Source organism: Salmo salar, chromosome 18 (assembly GCF_965601325.2).
Source record: "Salmo salar chromosome 18, fSalSal1, whole genome shotgun sequence".
NCBI classification, from domain to species: domain Eukaryota; kingdom Metazoa; phylum Chordata; class Actinopteri; order Salmoniformes; family Salmonidae; genus Salmo; species Salmo salar.
The window spans coordinates 63,590,948-63,614,410 of NC_138308.1; the positions used below are offsets into that span (position 1 = coordinate 63,590,948).

At 40.3% G+C, this 23,463-nt stretch overlaps 1 protein-coding gene across 3 annotated transcripts in view; it reads left to right on the forward strand.

The window, feature by feature from the left end:
* The window catches only part of LOC106577456 (sodium/potassium/calcium exchanger 2), a 184,137-nt gene that overhangs the window by 131,460 nt on the left and 29,214 nt on the right, over positions 1-23,463 (forward strand). For all 3 annotated transcript variants that reach the window (XM_014155447.3, XM_014155450.3, XM_014155448.3), the window contains 2 exons: positions 4,514-4,612; positions 17,829-17,914. In XM_014155447.3, coding sequence (XP_014010922.1) covers positions 4,514-4,612; positions 17,829-17,914 — 185 coding nt within the window. The remainder of the gene's footprint in view (positions 1-4,513; positions 4,613-17,828; positions 17,915-23,463) is intronic.

Genomic DNA, 23,463 nt, shown 5'->3' on the forward strand with positions numbered 1-23,463 from the left:
AAATCACTGTGAATACATCGCATATTTAAAAAATGTGTCAGTGCTAGACCGGCTTAAAAATAGATTGACCGAGACCTTGCGGGTTGAACTGTACCATTATACCTTTACCCAGAAGATGAAGGTCACTCTCCACATTAAGGACAAATACTGTACTCCTGCTTCAGATATATGCCCCTCCATCCATGTCTCAAGAATTTGCTGGAAGCTCTGATCACACACAGCATGCAGGCGACCTCAGTGCCGATCTCCCAAGGTGACTCGGGCTAAAGACTGTAGATGTGGAGAGTCAGTGATCCATATCAGTGTGTCAGAATGTATTAACAAGTGTGTGCAAGGGCGTTGATTGCTACAGACAGCGGATAGAGAAAGCGAGGGGGGGGACTCTGTTGCGCTGGGTTGGTGTTGGGGAGTTAATGATTTTGCTGGAAGGTCACAGATGGTGACATGGTTGGGTGGACTACAGGTCGATGACTCACCACAGCAGCCCTGATGAAGTAGCCAACCTTACTTTATTCAGCCAAAAACTCATTAAGCTTTCATATTGATTGAAGAGCACTCGCCTGATTGAAAGTATGCACAACATATGTGCACAGACTTGCACGCTCATGGATGCAGCATGCCGTTAACAAGCGCACATGTATGCAGCATGCCCATATCTCCATACACAACAACTTCAGTAAGACGTGATGTATTTCAGACCCTTGACTTGTAGGCCTTTACACTGAGTGTACAAAACATTAGCAACACCTTCCTAATTTTGCCTGCAGAACAGCCTCACTTCGTCGGGGCATGGACTACAGGTGTCAAGCATTCTACAGGGAGTGCTTGTTGACTCCAATGCTTCCCACAGTTGTGTCAAGTTGGATGTCCTTTGGGTGGTGGACCATTCTTGATACACACGAGAAACTGTTGAGAGTGAAAACCCCAGTAGCGTTGCAGTTCTTGACACAGTCAAACCAATGCGCCTGGCACCTACTACCATAACCCGTTCAAAGGCACTTAAATATGTTGTCGTGACCATTCACCCTCTGAATGGCACACGTACACAATCCATGTCTCAATTGTCTCAAGGCTTAAAAATCCTTCTTTAACCTGTCTCCTCCCCTTCATCTACACTGATTGAAGTGGATTTAACAGGTGACATCAATAAGGGATCATAGCTTTCACTTGGATTCAGGTGGTCAGTCTATGTCATGGAAAAGTGTTCCTACTGTTTTAATAATTATATATATATTTTAAACTAAAAATGAAATAACTAGTGCCAACTTTGCACCAGGCAAAAGTTTAGTAAATTTGGCTAGATGAGCTCCATATATGATCATTATGAACCTCTTGTCACCATATTCACATAGGATGTACTAAAATATATTTATAAAAAAGACAATTGCGTAAACAGAATGCAAAAATATCAAGAGATTAAACATTTAACAGAGAGGTCAAAATCACCTTATTTGACTACTTCCAATAAGAAGGAAGTAGATCAGCTCATATTGGAGAATCGAAATAAAGAAGGAAGCCAACATCATCTAATTTAAATTGGTGACTCGCTTATGTAAGAAGCAACGGCCATCAAATTGATAAAAGGTCAGAAATACAGTTCTGATAAATGTAATAAGGTACAAGCTCAAACCCCTGTCACCACGGAAGCATGTGTTGTCTGGAATCTGGAGAATTTCCGCTCGACCAGACTCCGGCATGAAATGAGAACTTTCCTAACCATGAACCCCCAGCGATTCACTCATCTACGTATCTGCCGCCAAGCAATTTTGCCCCTTGCATACTTTTCCATTCAATTGGTGTCAAAGGAAAATAGGGCTTTGAGTGGTCTGCATGTTGATTCAAAAGACCTTTGAACAAGCTATAACATAAAGATCCAGACACATACAGTATGTTAGCCTATGAAGTGACAGTTAGTGACATAATTCTTTAAACTCCACACAAACTTAATTTATGTTATGACAAGGCAGTCTCCAGCTGAATAAGGCTAACTATGGCTACAGAAATTGTTTGCAATGATAAACCTACTGTTCTGGTGAAAAAGCTTTAAATAAAATGTTTTAAGCGACATACACCATATGACACTGTCAATATCAGAAAAATACAGGAAATTCCAATACATCCACCCTAAATTTCACCTATGCGGTATGCAATAATGTGGATTTCCAGCAAAATCAACTTTTACACCTTTTGTAATGAATCACATGAGATAGTAAGGGGCACACAAAGTACAGGTGTATTGATATGTCTTCAAGTTATTTATCTTTTTTTTGTAGTGCCACATAATTGTCCCTGTATTGATTCATTTCAAAAGAAAAGCAATGCACATTCCAATTGTTGCTTGTGAAAGTACATTTTACGGTTGATTTTATGAGTGCTCAAACATCTTATGACTGCTCAAACTAATTCCAGTCCCCTTCAAAATGTGAACAGCCTTTGGGTGGGGTTAAAAACACCAAGGTAATATTAAAATACCCTGAGACACAGAAAGCAATTGTTAATAAATCAATTTCAACAATTTTTCATTTTTTTTATTCTATTGAATATTTGAATTCCTACAAAAACTTCTAGATTCCATAGATATTTTTCCCATTCATATTTTTTGTTTATTTGATGTAATTATTATTTTTTTTAAAGCATTGAGTGTCTTACTCCATTATGCAGTCATCAGAACTGTATTTTGTACCTTTTATTAATTTTGACGACCGTTGCTACTTATATAAGCTAGCCACCAATTTAAAACAGATGATGTTGGCTACATTCTTTATTTACACTGAACAAAAATATAGGGTATTTCAGTCTGTAATAAAGCCCTTTTGTGGGGAAAAACTCATTCTGATTGGCTGGGCCTGGTTCCCCAGTGGGTGGGCCTATGCCCTTCCAGGTCCACCCATGTCTGCACCCCTGCCCAGTCATGTGAAATCCATAGATTAGGGCCTAATGCATTTATTTCAAATGACTGATTTCCTTATATGAACTTTGCCTCAGTAAATATTTGAAATTGTGCATGTTGCATTTATATTTTGGTTCAGTATAGATTTTCCAATATGATCTGATCTCTTTTCTTCTTATTCTGACCTCTATGTTAAATGTTTAATCTCTTGTTATTGTCATTGTGTTCTTTTTTTAGAAATATATTTTGGTAAATCAAATGTGAATATGGTGAGACGAGGTTCATAATGATCATATATGGACCTCAAGCCAAATTTACTAGACATTTGCAACGGTGCAAAGTTGGTGCAAAGTTGGCAGTAGTTAGTTATTTAAAAAAAATTATATTATTTTTCTTCTTTTTGAAATTATTTTACCCGTTTTTCTCCCCAATTTTGTGGTATCCAATTGGTAGTAGTTACAGTCTTGTCTCATCGCTGCAACTCCCGTACGGACTCGGGAGAGGTGAAGGTCGAGAGTCATGCGTCCTCCGAAACACAACCCAACCAAGCCGCACTGCTTCTTGACACAACGCACATCCAACCCGGATGCCAGCCACACCAATGTGTCGGAGGAAACACCGTACACCTAGCGACCTGGTCAGCGTGCACTGCGCCCGGCCCGCCACAGGAGTCGCTAGTGCGCGATGAGACAAGGATATCCCTGCCGGCCAAACCCTCTGTAACCCGGACGACGCTGGGCTAATTATGCGTCACCCCATGAGCCTCCCGGTCGCGTCCGGCTGCGGCAGAGCCTGGGCTTGAACCCAGAGTCTCCGGTGGCACAGCTAGCACTGCGATGCAGTGCCTTAGACCACTTCTTTTCTTTTTTATTATCTCTGCAAACCAGAAGGAAAATCTTGCGCTAGCTACTCAAATAAGTTCTGGGGGGAGATGTATGAGAAAATATTATAGAACGAGGAGTAGAAGCATGGTGGTAGCTCCAGCCCCCCCTCACTCATCATGTGTCAGTCAAGTCTATGGGTCAAATGTCCCCTCCCGCCTCGAAAGATGCTCACACCTGCTAAATCATGAAAAACCAGTATACCGCAACAACTGTTGCTCGTTAGTCGTCACAGCCCACAGTCTTCTGACAGACGTACGATACCATTTATGTTATGTTGTATGTTCATGAGAGATTAGTAAAAAAATTATAATCTGAAATGGACATTATTGAGTAAATATCTTAATCAGTCTCTTAAATGTTATGTTACTTTTATGTTCTATCTTTTAAACTACACGCTATGCCTCCAGAAAATAAGTGTACAAATTGTGCCGCAACTAGTACAAAGGCTTAGTAGACCTGGCAGTAGATTGGGTGTGACCGATTATGCTTCATAAAGTGTTCTCCCCCACTGGCTTGCATCTTGGACATTGCTGGCTCATCAGTACATGATATGATATTGACTTCAAACTGTCATTTGAATACTGCAGTGAAAAATGCATGTGTTCTTTTCCTTTGAACTAAGAGAGGTCTGGAACCATGAAAAGGCAGAGGAGACCTGAGTCCAGGCAAAGGAAATTTGAAGGTGACATGTTCATTTAAACACAGTCCCCTAGTTTACTCCCCAATGGTTGTGTTGCAGGGAAATTCAGAGAGAAGGCATCCATCCTTCACAAGATTGCCAAAAAGAAATGCCAAGTAGAGGACAGCGAGAAAGCCAACGGAGTGGCCAGCCGGTCAGGTGAGTGGCCTCTGTACTCTGGGGGTGGATTGTAACGAAGATGCAGAACTTCACACGGAGCACCCCGTTACCGCTGTTTTTCTTAAAACGAATTATGCTTGATTGCTACAAAAAACCCAAAGGAATACATTTCTACCAACTGATTTTACGTTGATACCAGACACCTTTAACTTTCTTAGTCGAGGTTCTCTTTTCCCACCCCAATGAAATAATGACCTATCAGGAGCATCGGAAACCGTAAGGCTGATGAAATGTAAAATACTTATCATAAGAATATAGGAGTAGTAGGCCTATACTTTATGCAAATGTTTTATCTTAAATGGTTAAATCATATATGGGTAACAATAAAATGTTCATTTGATAACAATTATAGATTAGCCTATATAACTCATCACGATTGACTTGGTTTAGTTGTATATTTCAAATATGATGCAGCGATATATCCCCCGCAGTCTTGATAATAAATGAATATACTTTTTAAAGACAAATTGTCATTCATGGATTACATAATTTGGAAATGAAGAGGCTGCACCAACACCAGTTTTCCATTCATACAACAGATAGGATAAATTGACACAGTAGATTTGCCGTGGTAAATGAGGAAAAACTTTATTTCAGTTTGGTTCAGTTTATTTTGAAATAGATAAATCACCCTTAGTCTGTTAAAAAGAATTGATTAATAATCCCCACCAGAGGGCAAAACAGCGTTGAACATTTTGGGAAGCAATCAGGACAAAAAAAGATAACCTTGACATCCGCTTTATGAAGCAGTGAATCATGGCTAATGATGGTTGCAATTGAGATTAGCTGTGAGGGTGATTTTAGCGTGTATTTTCCTTGTGTTGGTACGTTGGCCAATGTTCATTGCAATTGACCCTGGGGGTCTAGTGTAATCTCATGTGTTAACACAATTGTAGTGGGTGAATGGCTGCTGATATGATATGGCTGCTGATATGATGGCGCCAGGAGAGATGGCTGCTAACAAGCTCCTAACCAATAGTGTTATTGTGTGTGTTTTTTTCGCATTATTTTGTATATAATGTTTCTGCCACCGTCTCTTATGACCGAAAAGAGCTTCTGGATATCAGGACAGCGATTACTCACCTCGTACTGGACAAAGATTTTTTCTTTAACGAGTCGGAATTACTTCAGACATGCAACAAGGTTCAAATCAACGTCATTCGCATGAAGACGAGATGGAGACATCGGGGACGTAGGTCGTGGGTGCTTTGTAAGGATCCAACGCCGAGTGAGTAATCCCCCGCTACCATCAGTCCTATTAGCCAATGTGCAATCATTGGATAACAAAATAGATGAGCGCCAATCAAGAAAGGGAAAAAAAATGTATGAAATGTATGCATTCACTACTGTAAGTCGCTCTGGATAAGAGCGTCTGCTAAATGACTAAAAATGTAAAATGTAAGACTATCCGACCAAAGGGACACTAAAACTGTAATGTTTCACCGAGTCATGGCTGAACGACGACATGGATAACATACAGCTGGCTGGGTTTTCGTTCCACCGGCAAGATAGAACAGCTGCCTCCTGTAAGACAAGGGGTGGCGGTCTGTGTCTATTTGTATTTAACACCTGGTGCACGAAATCCAATATTAAGGAAGTCTCTAGGTTTTGCTCGCCTGAGGTAGAGTATCTCATGATAAGCTGTAGACCACACTATTTACCAAGAGAGTTTTCATCTATATTTTTCATAAATGTCTATTCACCACCACAGACCAATGCTGGCACTAAGACGGCACTCAATGAGCTGTATAAAGCAAACTAGAAAATGCTCATCCTGAGGCGGCACTCCTAGTGGTCGGGGACTTTTTAATATAGTGAAACTTAAATCCATTTTACCTAATTTCTACCAGCATGTTAAATCTGCAACCAGAGAAAAAACTAAACTCGAGACCACCTTTATTCCACACACAAAGACGGGTACAAAGCTCTCCCTCACCCTCCATTTGGCAAACCTGACCATAACTCGATCCTCCTGATTCCTGCTTACAAGCAAAAACTAAAGCAGGAAGTACCAGTGACTCGCTCAGTAATGAAGTGGTCAGATGACACAGATGCTAAGTTACAGGACTTTTTTGCTAGCACAGACTGGAATATGTTCCGGGATTCTTCCGATACCATTGAGGAGTATACCACCTCAGTCACCGGCTTCATCAACACATGCATCGATGACGTTGTCCCCACAGTGACGTACGTACATACCCCAACCAGAAGCCATGGATTACAGGCAACATCCACACTGAACTAAAGGGTAGAGCTGCGGCTTTCAAGGAGCGGGACTCTAACCCGGACGCTTATAAGAAATATATATGCCCTCCGATGACGAACCATCAAACAGGCGAAGAGTCAATACAGAACTAAGATTGAATCGTGCTACACCAGCTCCGATGCTTGTCAGATGTGGCAGAGCTTGCAAACAATTACAGACTACAAAGGGAAGCACAGCCGTGAGCTGCCCAGTGACACAAGCCTACCAGATGAGCTAAATAGCTTTTATGCTCGCTTTGAGGCAAGCAACACTGAGGCATGCATGAGCTCATCAGCTGTTTCGGACGACTGTGTGATCACGGTCTCCGTAGCCGTTGTGAATAAGACCTTTAAACAGGTCAACATTCACAAGGCCGCAGAGCCAGACGGATTACCAGGACGTGTACTCCGAGCATGCGCTGTCCAACTGGCAAGTGTCTTCACTGACATTTTCAACCTGTCCCTGACCAGGTCTGTAATACCAACATGTTTCAAGCAGACCACCATAGTCCCTGTGCCCAAGAACACCAAGGTAACCTGCCTAAATGACTACCGACCCATAGCACTCACGTCTGTAGCCATAAAGTGTTTTGAAAGGCTGGTCATGTCTCACATCATCACCATTATCCCAGAAACCCTAGACCCACTCCAATTTGCATACCGCACCAACAGATCCACAGATGATGCAATCTCTATTGCACTCCACACTGCCCTTTCACACCTGGACAAAAGGAACACCTACATGAGAATGCTTTTCATTGACTACAGCTCAGCTTTCAACACCATAGTGCCCTCAAAGCTCATCACTAAGCCAAGAACCCTGGAACTGAACACCTCCCTCTGCAACTGGATCCTGGACTTCCTGACGGGCTGCCCCCAGGTGGTAAGGGTATGTAACAACACATCACTGGTTGCATCATTTCAACTGCTCGGCCTCCGACCGCAAGGCACTACAGATGGTTGAGCGTACCGCCCAGTACATCATTGGGGGCAAGCTTCCTGCCATCCAAGACCTCTATACCAGGCGGTGTCAGAAGGAGACATAAAAAATTGCCAAGACTCCAGCCACCCTAGTCATAGACTGTTCTCTCTGCTGCCGCACGGTAAGCGGTACCGGAGCGCCAAGTCTTGGTCCAAAAGGATTTTTAACAGCATCTACCCCCAAACCAAAAGACTCCTGAACATCTAATCAAATGGCTACTAGGACTATTTGCATTGTCCCCACGCCACCCCCATTTTTACGCTGCTGCTTCTACTCTCTGTTTATTATCCATGCATAGTCACTTTACCTCTACCTACATGTACATGTTACCTCAATTACCTCGACTAACCGGTTCCCCCGCACATTGACTCTGTACCGGTAGCCCCTGTATATAGCCTCACTACTGTTATTTTATTGTTGCTCCTTAATTATTCTATGTTTCAATTTAATCTTATTTTTGTATTATAATTTTTTTTTTACTTCAGTTTATTTTAGTAAATACTTTAACACTTTTTTTCTTTAAACTGCATTGTTGGTTAAGGGCTTGTAAGTAAGCATTTCACTGTAAGGTTGTATTCGACCCACCTGTTGTATTGTGACTAATAAAATTTGATTTCAATTGAGATTTTTTTATGTGATTCGAATGCTATCAGAAACACAAATAAGTTCAAGAGTGATCTATTTTTCTTTTATTTATTTCTCTTGCACACACACTTTCACAAATATTTGCATGTTTGGCAGGTGGTTAAACAAACAGTCCACTAAACAAGAAAAATAACATTTTCCCTTCAATGCTCTTTGTTTCAAAACCAGTTGAAAAAATCTGCATTCTGATGAAAAATGCAGTTCAATAATCTCCAATAACTGCACAGACAGAGATGGTCACTATTTGGCCATGTTACAAAGTACAGTTCCAAACAATCTGCAATCTGATTATACTCATTACTTCATTACTCCTGTCCTTATTACTGTAGCATGCCCATCTAGTGATTATTACACTGTCGAACGAGAACCAATTGTAACTTGATACATCAAATCTCAATAGACCAATAGGCTCTGACTCAAAGAACGTGGTGGACATTTTTCCCCGTTTCTTACCTGTAACCAGTAGTAACTGCCAACTTCATTTGAATTGATCTTACAATTTTCAAACACCTGAAACAGCTTTTTCCTGCAATCTAGAGCCATAATCATTATTCTTAATTCTCTGTATTTTCTGTATATCTAAGCATACTCCTTAAGCTGTCTGTATCCCCCTGACTGGTGGTTAGGGTTCAGGTTGAATATAGTTCTCTGCAGAAATCTGGATTTAAGATTTAAAGGAATGTGAGTCTTATTCAGCACATTTAGTAATTGTGTGCTTTTCTAAAGTTGACCAACCTTGCCAGCAGGCATACAAATCATTAAAATCAAGACAGAAAATATTTACACAAGAATCAACCTAATATCACACAGTCAACCTCTCATTTCATTTAGTAAGTTCACCATTCTGCCATTCTCACGGTTAAACATCGCACTAGCTATTCTAACTTGATTGATAGCCTGAAATGGCTTCTTGGTAGCTAGTTATGAGTTTTGGAGATTGGCTAGCTAAAGCTAACTTCATAAAGATACTAGATGGCTAGTAGTATTACAGAGAAACAACAACACATTTAACAAACAAAACAATATATTGATACAGGACAAATCTGAAGGGGCATGTGCTCCTGTGCCCCTTATGGACATGATGCCTCTGTGCATAGCCACCGATGCTGGATTGCTAGCTAATTGAGGTTTTGCCTGATCTCCTGCATTTTCTAATAAAACAGCTCAGCTAGCTTTCGTAAAACGCTTGTACCATTGCTATTGTTTTGTCGGAATACACAAATATAAGGTAATGTTGATTTTGTACAAAGTTATAGTTTACTTTATACATATAAATGATCATCGTAGGCAAGTAAATGGAGAGCTCTATTTGATAGGTATTTGTCTTTATTAAGGATCCCCTTTAGCTGCTGTCTTCTTCCTGGGGTCCAGTAAAATTAAGGCAGTTATATAAACTTTTTTAAATATTACAATACATTTCACAACACATTAAGTGTGTGCCCTAAGGCCACTACTCTACAACTACATAATTATTTACAACACAAAATTCCTGTGTACGTGTGTGTATAGTGAATATGCTATCATGTGTGTATACGTGTCTCTGTGCCTGTGTGTATGTCTCTTCACAGTCCCTGCTGTTCAGTAAAGTATATTTTTAGCCGTTTTTTAAATCTGATTTTACTGCTTGCATGATTTACTTGATGTGGAATAGAGTTCCATGTAGTTAGTCATGGCTCTATGTAGTACTGTGTGCCTCCCAAAATCTGTTCTGGACTTGGGGACTGTGAAGAGACCTCTGGTGGCATGTCTTGTGGGGTATGCATGGGTGTCTGAGCTGTATGCTAGTATTTTAAACAGTCAGCATTCAACATGTCAATACTTCTTACAAATACAAGTCAATCTCTCTTCTACTTTGAGCCAGGAGAGATTGATGTTAGTTTTCCATATACATTTAAGGGCCAGCTGTGCTTTCCTGTTCTGGGTCAATTGTAATTTTTTTAAGTCCCTCTTTGTGGCACCTTACCAAACGACTGGACAGTGGTCCAGGTGCGACAAAACTAGGGCCTGTAGGACCTGCCTTGTTGATAGCATTGTTAATAAAGAAGGCAGAGCAGAGCTTTATTATGGACAGACCTCTCCCCATCTTAGCTACTGTTGCATCAATATGTTTTAACTATGGCAGTTTACAATCCAGGGTTACAGTTTAGTCTCCTCAACTTGCTCAATTTCCAAATGATTTATTCCAAGATTTGGTGTTTAGTGAATGATTTGTTCAAAATACAATGCTTTTATTGAAATGTTTAGGACTAACTTATTTCTTGCCACCTATTCTGAAACTGACAGTGGCTCTTTGTTAAGTGTTGCAGTGATTTCACTTGCTGCGGTAGCTGACGTGTTTAGTGTTGTCATCAGCATACATAGACACACAGGCTATACTCAGAGCCAGATTATTTATTTATTTATTTAACTAGACAAGTCAGTTAAGAACAAATTCTTATTTACAATGACTGCCTACCCCGGCCAAACCCTAACCCGGACGACACTGGGCCATTTATGCTCCACCCTATGGGACTCCCAATCACAGCCAGTTGTGATATAGCCTGGAATTGAACCAGGGTCAAGCCAGGGTCTATAGTGACACCTCTAGCACTGAGATGCAGTGCCTTAGACCACTGCGCCACTCGGGAGCCCCCAGTGGCAGGTCATTAGTAAAGCTTGGAAAAAGTAAAGGGCCTAGACAGCTGACCTGGGGAATGCCTGACTCTACCCGGATTTTGTTGGATTGGATTCCATTAAAGAACTCCCTCTGTGTTCCGTTAGACAGGTAACTCTCAGTCCACAATATATCAGGGGATGTAAAGCCATAAGACATACGTTTTTCCAGCAGAAGATTATGATCAATAATGTCAAAAGCTGCACTGAAGTGAAACAAAATAGCTCCCATAATCTTTTTATTATACATTTTCTCTCAGACAATCATCAGTCTTAGTGACCCGTTTCAGGAAACTAGGCATATGTTGCGGGTCACTACTCCACAGGAGAGCTGTTTGAACTTAAACTTTTTTCAATGAAAATGTGTTTTTTGGCAGAAATGCCTTCTCAAATGTTAACTTTCATGTGTCTTAATATCAAACTTGTATGCCATCTGTAAATATGAATACAATTGTTAAATGATGAACCTAGTTGGTTTAGCCAAAGGAAAGTCAGCAACCTTCCCACTAGCCATGAATATCTGAGATAATGAGTGGGCTGGACATGCCGAGAGATGCGTTTGGATTGGTCTGCCATATAGCACACTTCTGTCTATTTGAGCTGGTCAGTATGTATAGGTAATCCTGTCTAACACAGCTTTTTTGAATGTATCGTGTATTAAAACTGCATAAGTGTTGCTCTCCACTTTCTGGAGGACTGAGTTATGAAATCAGTGGAATTCGCGTATGATAACTAAGGAGATGGAGAAAACACCAGTCTCCAGATTACATCTTCAAACTAAGTGCAACCATGGCATCCGACAGGAGACGCGTCCAACCATGAATGATGTACACGGGTAAGATCGTCTAGCTAGATACATTTTCAGATATTACACATTTCTAATTTGGACAAAAACACAATTTACTTGGCTAGCTATAGCCTAATGTTAGCTAGCTAACATTGAACCTGGTTGGTTAGCTACCAGCAGATTCATGCAGGGTACTAACGTCATGAGTTGTGATTTTGGTTCATTGTTTACCTAGCTAGCTAGCTAAAGTTAGCTGACTGGATCTCTAGCTAACGTTACGTGTATGACCTTATTATTTGTATCTCAGAGCCATTTGCTTAGCTAGCTATAACATAATGTTAGCTGGCTGACATTGAACCTGGTTGGTTAGCTACCTGCAGATTCATGCAGGGTACTAATGTCATGAGTTGTGATTATGGTTCATTGTTTACCTAGCTAGCTAGCTAATGTTAGCTGGTTGGCTCGCTAGCTAACGTTACGTGTATGACCTTATTTTTTTGTATCTCTGAGCCATTTGCTTAGCTAGCTATAGCCTAATGTTAGCTAGCTAACATTGAACATGGTTGGTTAGCTACCTGCAGATTCATGCAGGCTAGTAACGTTATGAGTTGGGATTATGGTTAACGTAAACTCACTCACTTTTGTACATTGCCTTGGTCCGTACAATTGACCTTATTTTAGCGCCCCCAAAACGTAATACTTCCAGATCAACTGTAATGTCAATACCATTGTAAAGCACAATTTCTCCCCTTTCCAACAAATGTAATGACATGACCTCCAAGCTGCCCATTTCTGCATTATTCAAGAAGGCAATGAGCTCCGTCTGGTCTTTTTAAAAATGGCGTGTGGGGAAGCAAAACTAATGCGTGGTAGTGAGAAGGAGAGGATATGTGTGGGAAAACAGCTTTTTTTTCACTCGATCTGTCCAACTTATCGCCTTTAAAATGTAAATAAAACACTATAAAGAGTTTATATAATGTGTCATTACATACCTATTTGAAGGTTTGTGTCGAATTTGAATCGGTTTTTAGGGTGGTGCAAAAGTGATCTTAAGAAGTAAACAGCGGCTTTGAGAGTCATGATCGCTTACAGTGACTGTCCATTTCTTGTTTTTAAACGATGAGACAAGTGCTACACCTGGTGGAGAGAGATTGTAAGACAGAAATTGTTGCTTTATGCGTGCTGTATGTTACGTCATGACACGTCACGATGTAATGGAGGGTCAGTTTTTTCAACTTTTCTCCAATACTATAGAGCCATTACCATGTCGATCAACGCTTGAATAGAAACGTAGATCACACCCCAGATGTTGAAGTCAACACAGTCGCTACAGTCCCATTCGTTTTCTTTGCAGCCTCGTTTGAATGTCGCAGTTGCGCACATTTGTACGGAATGGGGTGAGTTTACGTTAATTGTTTACCTAGCTAGCTAGCAAGTAACATGTCTTAACAAAAGACTCCTCCTTAGCAAGTAACCATTTCAGGTGCATTCATAAATTCAGTCTGGCCATCTACATTGGTTTCAGAGCATTCTCGTTTGAGTGTGCCAAAGAGCGCAGAATAACTGATGAATTTATGAACGGATGTTGACCGGGGTGTTGACCGCTCTGGATAACAAAAAAACTGCTTAACCAGCTCTGCTAGGGCGAGTAAAATGGTCAGAGTAGGGTGTTCTCTCGTTATGTGTCTGGAAGTAGCTAGCAAGCTAGCCAATGTCAGCCCGTTAGCTTGGGTGCTAGGCTAAAGCTTAAGAGGGTGTTGCACGATGCTGAATGGGTGTAGACAAATAAGACCTTTCCAGTAGCAGTACCAAAACATTCAAAAACTCACTTTTGAGAAAATGGCCTATCAACTTTTAAAGAAAAATTACTTTCCCGTTGTTCCTCAACTGTAGTGTATGATATACCATTTTGTAGCTCTGAGTCTACTTTTTCCAATGTAAAAAGCATAATTTCAAATTTTGCTACATAAGACCGATTTCAGCCAGTCGGTCACATTTGTGTAAGTGTTGTGCTTGTTGAATGTCCTTCCCTATAAGCATGCTGAAAAATTGTTGTTCCTTTTTTTTTACTGTGAAATAACATTGTTTCTGGTCAAACACATTTTTTTTCCATAAGTTTACTAAGGGTTGGTAACAGGCTGATTTGTCAGCTATTTGAGCAAGTAAAGGGTGCTTTGCTATTCTTGTGTAGTGCAATGACTTTTGCTTCCGTCCAGGCCTGAGGGCACACACTTTCCTGTAGGCTTAGATTGAAGAGATTGCAAATAGGAGTGGCAATATCACTCACTATCATCTTCAGTAATTTTCCATCCAAGTTGTCAGACCCAGGTGGCTTGTCATTGTTAATAGACAACAATAATGTTTTCACCTCTTCCACACACACTTTACGGAATTCAAAATGACAATGCTTGTCTTTCATAATTTCTTCAGTTATTCATGAATGTGTAGGTTCAGAATTTGTTGTTGACATACAGTATCATGCCTACGTTTGCTAATCTTGGCAATGAAGAAATCATAAAAGTAGCATTATCAGTGTTTTTTTTAATGAATGAACCATTTGATTCAATGAATGATGGAGCCGAGTTTGCCTTTTTGCCCCAAATTTCATTTAAGGCACTCTAAAGCTTTTGACTATCATTCATCTTTGTTTTTAGTTACAGTTTCTTCTTTTTGTTCGCTATAGTCATATTATTTCTCAATTTACAGTACATTTGCCAATCGGTTCTGTCCATATTGATGCAGAAAATCTAACATTTTGGTGTAGATATTAGGAACAACTTGACTGACAAAGTTCTGAAAAATTGAGAGGATTGAATCAACCACTTTTGAGATATGATGAAAAAAATGCTAGCTTGAGGGTTAATGAGGCCTTGCTTCTAAAGCCAAGCAAGCATGGCATTTAGAACTGCCGAATCAATTTTGACTGTTGTCTTAGAGCAATTTTTTTATTTCACCTTTATTTAACCAGGTAGGCTAGTTGAGAACAAGTTCTCATTTACAACTGTGACCTGGCCAAGATAAAGCAAAGCAGTGCGACACAAACAACAACACAGAGTTACACATGGAATAAAGAAACATACCGTCAATAATACAATAGAGAAGGTCTATATACAGTGTGTGCAAATGAGGTAGGATAAGGGGGAGAGGCAATAAATAGGCCATAGTGGCGAAATTAATACAGTATGGCAAATTAAACACAGGAGTGAAATATGTGCAGAAGATGAGTGTGCAAGTAGCGGTACTGGGGTGCAAAGTAGCAAAATAAATAACAATATGGTGATGAGGTAGTTGGATGGGCTATTTACAGATTGGCTATGTGCAGTGATCTGTGAGCTGCTCTGACAGCTGGTGCTTAGAGCTAGTGAGGGAGATTAAGAGTCTCCAGCTTCAGTGATTTTTGCAGTTCGTTTCAGTCATTGGCAGCAGAGAACTGGAAGGAAAGGCGGCCGAAGGAGGAATTGGCTATGGGGGTGACCAGCGAAATATACCTGCTGGAGCACGTGCTGCGGGTGGGTGCTGCTATGGTGACCAGTGAGCTGAGATAAGGTGGGGCTTTACCTAGCAATGACTTATAGATGACCTGGAGCCAGTGGGTTTGGCGACGGATATGAAGCGAGGGCCAGCCAATGAGAGCATACAGGTCACAGTGGTGGGTAGTATATGGGGCTTTGGTGACAAAACGGATGGCACTGTGATAGACTGCATCCAATTTGCTGAGTAGAGTGTTGGAGGATATTTTGTAAATGACATAGCCGAAGTCAAGGATCGGTAGGATAGTCAGTTTTACTAGGGTATGTTTGGCGGCATGAGTGAAGGATGCTTTGTTGCGAAATAGTGTAGTGGAAATTCAGTACTGAGAGAGACTTGGACTTGGTCATCTCTTCAAACAATCATTTTTATTTAATATCGATTCATTATTGCAATAATGAGACTGTCAGCCCACCAGTCTTGACTGACTGTTAGGCTGAGAGTCTAGCCTTAACAGACGATGCACAGTTTTTATATAGCTGATACCAAGATTACTTAGTCAGTCATTTCTTAACTTCCCATAAGCCACCTAGGTTATCTACACAGGATGGTCTTTTACTTAGTTTCCCAGATGCCAGGAAGATGAGACAATGAGGCATTGTTCTTAACTCTTCCAGGCTCTCTCTATCTTGAGCCACACACACCACATCTTGTCTATAGAATGCTAGCTTTTAGGTTTTTATCCCCAACACAAATCAATTGTCAGCTTCAAGCTATGTCTAGTAGAACACATGTCCTCAACACCCAGACTAGCTGCAGAGTGCTAGTGGAGACCATAAAACACAGCATTAGCAGGACAGAAATATCTTACTGTTCGTTAAGTAAATAATTGTTACATATCCAACAAATAACGTGAATACATAATTTTTCCCTCACCATAGGACCCCGATTCTCAATTTAATTTTGGATTGGAGATGCTTAATGTGCTTCTGGAAGGAGAGTTTACAGTCTAACCAGACACCTAGGTGATTTGTTCAATTGAGACGCTCCCAAGTGCAATTAATGCAGGTTTTCATTTCAAAGATCTCTGACACAATGGTCAAAAAGATACTCAGGGGGGCCATAGAAAGAGCTTTCATTGGTACAAAATCAAAGAGGGAAATGGATATTTATTACCCAGACAAAATTATGCTAACAGCGCCACATGAACATATTAGCATCTAAACTGGACCCAAATACATGGCCAGTTTTGATTGTTACTGGCTTTGATGCTTGGTTCTCTTGTTGTTAGATTAGAGCTAGTAGTCCATGGTGCTGATTCAATGGGTTTAAGCTTAAAGAATATTGTACTGTAGACCAAAAAACATTCTGATTGGATTAATATACAAATGTGTAGTTCCATGTGTTATTTACTCAGATTTTTATATGCCACATATTATATCAAATCTGCATATCAAATGTATAATTATTTTCTATGGTTTAGTTAATAGTGTATAGGATACCTTCCAAAAGGACCAGGGAAGTAATTTGTTAGACGATGAGTATCAGATCACAGTATCTCCCTGACAATCTCCTGCTGTGTCACAAACACACTTGGATTAAACCAATTTCCATGGCAATTATGTTATAATCATCCAATTACATGGCTTTCGGCATTTTGTATTTTAATCAAGAGCATAAGTGAATCTGGCTCTAAATGAATAGGATACATATTAGCCCTCATACAAGATAGGGGGAGCTGCACTGCAGGAACACACTCACACAGACACTCTAAATCCAACATCTCCTGCTTTGCATTTTTGGTGCTGCTAGCAGTACTAATGGGGAAGGATTGTATTGGTCAACTGTGCACTGAAAAGCACAAAAACATCCCCAAAACAATATATACAGCCATTGTATATATTGATCATGAATGACCTGGGTTGGATGTCCTAAAGCAGTATTCTTCAAGCCTTGTCTTGAAAAACGATGTACACCTGCACTAGCTCTACTGCTTTTTGTTGTTTTTTTTAAAACTTTTTTTTCATGAAAACAATTTGTATGGGGGACAAATGGCTGTACAGTTTGTTTGTTTTCTCATGGCAGCAATACGTTTGTGTGGATAAGTGTGTACGATTTTTATTTTATAAGGGAAATCATCCTCAAAACCATGCAACATCTGCCCCGAATGTAAAGCAATCACTGCCTGTGTTTGTAAAGATACCGTAAATAGTTTGAATGATGGATTTGCAATTATAGCTAGTCATTCCTTATTAGTTTATCTCTTGATTAATCATTGCAGTTGTTTTACTGATATTACTCTGCATTTAATTAACATACCACACTGATCTTACATGAGCAGTGCATTGGCTTTTTGTCTACCAATACACCACAATTAAATGAATTGCTCTCTATGTTTTCTCTTTTCTAATATGCAGATAAGAATCTTCCAAACAGCTCGAATGTCGAGGTGGAAGTCACACCACCAATGAATGGCACTGCTGGACAAGAAGGGGAAGCTGCGGTAAGAAACCCATTTTAAGGGCACACACGCACACATACACACACATACACACACAAACCAACATAAACCCAACAGCAAACAACATAAACCCAACAGCAAACAAGTGGGCACACATACAGTTGAAGACGGAAGTTTACATACACTTAGGTTGGAGTCATTAAAACGTGTTTTTCAACCACTCCACAAATTTCTTGTTAAACAAACTATAGTTTTGGCAAGTTGGTTAGAAAATCTACTTTGTGCAAGTCATTTTTCAAACAATTGTTTACAGACAGATTATTTCACTTATAATTCACTGTATCACAATTCCAGTGGGTCAGAAGTTTACATACACTAAGTTGACTGTGCCTTTAAATAGCTTGGAAAATTCCAGAAAATTATGGCATGGCTTTAGAAGCTTCTGATTGGCTAATTGACGTAATTTGAGTCAATTGAAGGTGTACCTGTTGATATATTTCAAGGCCTATCTTCAAACTCAGTTCCTCTTTGCTTGACATCATGGGAAAGTCAAAATAAATCAGCCAAGACTTTTTTTAGAGCTCCACAAGTCTTGCTCATCCAGCAATTTCCAAATGCCTGATGGTACCACGTTCATCTGTACAAACAATAGTACGCAAGTAAAGTGGGGGAAAAAGTATTTGATCCCCTGCTGATTTTGTACATTTGCCCACTGACAAAGAAAGGATCAGTCTATAATTTTAATGGTAGGTTTATTTGAACAGTGAGAGACAGAATAACAACAAAAATATCCAGAAAAACGCATGTCAAAAATGTTATAAATTGATTTGCATTTTAATGAGGGAAATAAGTATTTGACCCCCTCTCAATCAGAAAGATTTCTGGCTCCCAGGTGTCTTTTATACAGGTAACGAGCTGAGATTAGGAGCACACTCTTAAAGGGAGTGCTCCTAACCACAGCTTGTTACCTGTAAAAAAGACACCTGTCCACAGAAGCAATCAATCAATCAGATTCCAAACTCTTCACTATGGCCAAGACCAAAGAGCTCTCCAAGGATGTCAGGGACAAGATTGTAGACCTACACAAGGCTGGATTGGGCTACAAGACCATCGCCAAGCAGCTTGGGGAGAAGGTGACAACATTTGGTGCGATTATTCGCAAATGGAAGAAACACAAAAGAACTGTCAATATCCCTCGGCCTGGGGCTCCATGCAAGATCTCACCTCGTGGAGTTGCAATGATCATGAGAACGGTGAGGAATCAGCCCAGAACTACACGGGAGGATCTTGTCAATGATATCAAGGCAGCTGGGACCATAGTCACCAAGAAAACAATTGGTAACACACTACGCCATGAAGGACTGAAATCCTGCAGTGCCCGCAAGGTCCCCCTTCTCAAGAATACATATACATGCCCGTCTGAAGTTTGCCAATGAACATCTGAATGACTCAGAGGACAACTGGTGTAAGTGTTGTGGTCAGATGAGACCAAAATGGAGCTCTTTGACATCAACTCAACTCGCCGTGTTTGGAGGAGGAGGAATGCTGCCTATGACCCCAAGAACACCATCTCCACCGTCAAACATGGAGGTAGAAACATTATGCTTATGCCGTCCATCATCAAAGGGATGATGGACGGGGCCATGTACCGTCAAATCTTGGGTGAGAACCTCCTTCCCTCAGCCAGGGCATTGAAAATGGGTCGTGGATGGGTATTCCAGCATGACAATGACCCAAAACACACGGCCAAGGCAACAAAGGAGTGGCTCAAGAAGAAGCACATTACAGTCCTGGAGTGGCCGAGCCAGTCTCCAGACCTTAATCCCATAGAAATTCTGTGGAGGGAGCTGAAGGTTCGAGTTGCCAAACATCAGTCTCGAAACCTTAATGACTTGGAGAAGATCTGCAAAGAGGAGTGGGACAAAATCCCTCCTGAGATGTGTGCAAACCTGGTGGCCAACTACAAGAAACATCTGACCTCTGTGATTGACAACAAGGGTTTTGCCACCAAGTTCTAAGTCATGTTTTGCAGAGGGGTCAAACTTATTTCCCTCATTAAAATGCAAATCATTTTATAACATTTTTGACATGCGTTTTTCTGGATTTTTTTAATTGTTATTCTGTCTCTCACTGTTCAAATAAACCTACTATTAACCTCTGGGCGGACATCCAGCGAAAAATCCTATCGCCATTAGCATAACAAAATTTAATATTTTTTTTTTCTCCAAATATAGTACTATGTTATATCGTTTTATAGATACACCTCTCCTGAATCGAACCACGTTGTCCGATTTCAAAAAGGCTTTACAACAAAAGCAAAACATTAGATTATGTTAGAGGAGTATATCGTAAAAGTAGCCACATAGCCATTTTCCGACCAACCACATGCATCACAAATAACCAAAAAACAGCTAAATGCAGCACTAACCTTTGACAATCTTCATCAGATGACACTCCTAGGACATCATGTTACACAATACATGCATTTATTTGTTCGATAAAGTTCATATTTATATATAAAAACAGCATTTTACATCGGCGCGTGACGTTGACTAACTATTTGAAACAGCGCTACAATTTACTAAATTACTAATCGAAAACATTTTAAAAATGTAATATTGTCATTCTAAGATTTATAGATTAGCATCTCTTGAAAGCACCTGCAATGCCAGATTTAAAAATAACTTTACTGGGTAATCACACTTTGCGATACTCAAAAAAATAGGCTAGCAATACAGGTCAGCGCCATCTTGGAACAATCGCATATCAAATCTAGTCTTGTATACTATTGTCAATAATCCCTTACCTTTGATTATCTTCATCAGAAAGCACTTCCAGGAATCCCAGGTCCACAACAAATGTATTTTCGTTCGAAAAAGTTAATCCTTTACGTCCCAATAGCTTGTTCTTGTTAGCGCGTTCTGAAGGCTGCTCCAAAAGTACCGACGGCCGCGGGACTTCTCTCTCAACAAAATGCATTTTTTTAAATTTAGGTTTGTTCAAACAGGTCAAACGTTGTATAACATAAATCTTTAGGGCCTTTTTCAACCAGAGCTCCAATAACATTCAAGGGGGACGATTGCATTGTCTTTCAAAACGTTTCGAAAGGGGAGGGTAGCCAGGGGCGCCGGCGTCATAATGGTGATGGCCCTCCTCATGTGACCACGTTCCACAGACTCTCATTGTGTCAGTTTTCACAGTAGAAGGCTCAAACCACTTTGTAAAGACTGGGGACATCTAGTGGAAGCAATAGGAAGTGCTCAATGAACCATTGCTCACGGTGTGATTTATAGGCAAAGTGATGAAGTTGAGTCCGCAATTCAGAATTCCACATCCTGTTACGATCTGTCTCGGGGTTTTGACTGCCATATGAGTTCTGTTATACTCACAGACACCCTTCAAACAGTTTTAGAAACTTTAGGGTGTTTTCTATCCACAAGTATTAATTATATGCATATCCTAGCTTCTGAGTTTGAGTAGGAGGCCGTTTAAAATGGGCACGAATTTTTTTCAAAAATCGCTGTAGCGCCCCCTATCCTAGGCGACCGTCAAGAGGTTAAAATTATAGACTGATCATTTCTTTGTAAGTGGGCAAACGTACAAAATCAGCAGGAGATCAAATACTTTTTTCGTCCACTGTATAAACACCATGGGACCACGCAGCCGTCATACCGCTCAGGAAGGAGACGTGTTCTGTCTCCTAGAGATGAACCTACTTTGGTGCGAAAAGTGCAAATCAATCCCAGAACAACGGCAAAGGACCTTGTGAAGATGCTTGAGGAAACAGGTACAAAAGTATCTATATCCACAGTAAAACGAGTCCTATATCGTCATAACCTGAAAGGCCGCTCAGCAAAGAAGAAGCCACTGCTCCAAAACCGGCATAAAAAAACTACGGTTTGCAACTGCACATGGGGACAAAGATTGTACTTTTTGGAGAAATGTCCTCTGGTCTGATGAAACAAAAATAGAACTGTTTGACCATAATGACCATCGTTATGTTTGGAGGATAAAGGGGGAGGCTTGCAAGCTGAAGAACACCATCCCCCCGTGAAGCACGTGCGGGGAAGCATCATGTTTTGGGGGTGCTTTGCTGCAGGAGGGACTGGTACACTTCACAGAATAGATGGCATCATGAGGAAGGACAAATATGTGGATATATTGAAGCAACATCTCAAGACATCAGTCAGGAAGTTAAAGATTGGTCGCAAATGGGTCTTCCAAATGGACAATGACCCCAAGCATACTTCCAAAGTTGTGGCAAACTGGCTTAAGGACAACAAAGTCAAAGCCCTGACCTCAATCCTATAGAAAATGTGTGGGCAGAACTGAAAAAGTGTGTGCGAGCAAGGAGGCCTACAAACCTGACTCAGTTACACCAGCGCTGTCAAGAGGAATGGGCCAATATTCACCCAACTTATTGTGGGAAGCTTGTGGAAGGCTACCCGAAACGTTTGATCCAAGTTAAACAATTTTAAGGTAATGCTACCAAATACTAATTGAGTGTATGTAAACTTTTGACCCACTGGGAATCTGATGGAAGAAATAAAAGCTGAAATAAATCATTCTCTCTATTATTCTGACATTTCACATTCTTAAAATAAAGTGGTGATCCTAACTGATCTAAGACAGGGAATTTTTACTAGGATTAAATGTCAGGAATTGTGAAAAACTGAGTTTAAATATATTTGGCTAAGGTGTATGTGAACTTTCGACTTCAACTGTACTAAGCATCAAACTCCATAACTCCCTGCCAGCCTCTTGTGCACATAGTTACTAAGGTACTAGTCAGATGCAGTAGAACCCCAAAGATACGAACCATAGTTACAGAATGACGAACCTGCACATTTATTAAATGCAAAAAAACTGAATTACCGTGGGTTAGAGACAAACGGAAATTTGGCTTTAATATGCTTAGAACACCTCAGACATTTAAAGTACTGTATGCAGATGCATTGTTAGGAAATATATGAATACACAATTTATATTATAGACACAAAATGTATATTATAGATGCGAACAATAGTCGTTAAATAATTAAAGTGAGTTTTCCCCTCGTAAATTCTCCGTCAATACTTCATATTACGGAACGAAATTTGGCACACCAGATGAGAACTTAGTTCCCTAAATGGTCAGCAGATGACACCGCGATCTGCTTTCTAGTTTTCTTGCTGGAAGGGTGGATAGAAATGTAGCATTCTCCGGTAGGGATTCTCTATGAAGACATTAAAAAAATTCGACTAAATTGTAAACAGTTACACTTGAATGATAGACAAAGATTACGTATCAAAAGTGCTTTCCGTTTGAGTATTCGAGAAAGGTGTTGTTTTCTCTGCTATCTTTTACTGCAAATCATGAAGGAAAACTAACTAATTACACAGGGGCTAACAGGCTAATATTTCATTTTTGTTAAAGGAGAAAAATAAAAATATAGACAGAATTAGGAATACAGATCATCCATATAATTTAAAGTTAGAATGCAGCATGTATTGATTGGATATCTATTCAACCTGTATTAGGGGCTGTGACGAATCGAAGCTACCTCATTCTCCTGTCATTACTAGCTACTTGGCACAGTTGCCTGGCAGCCA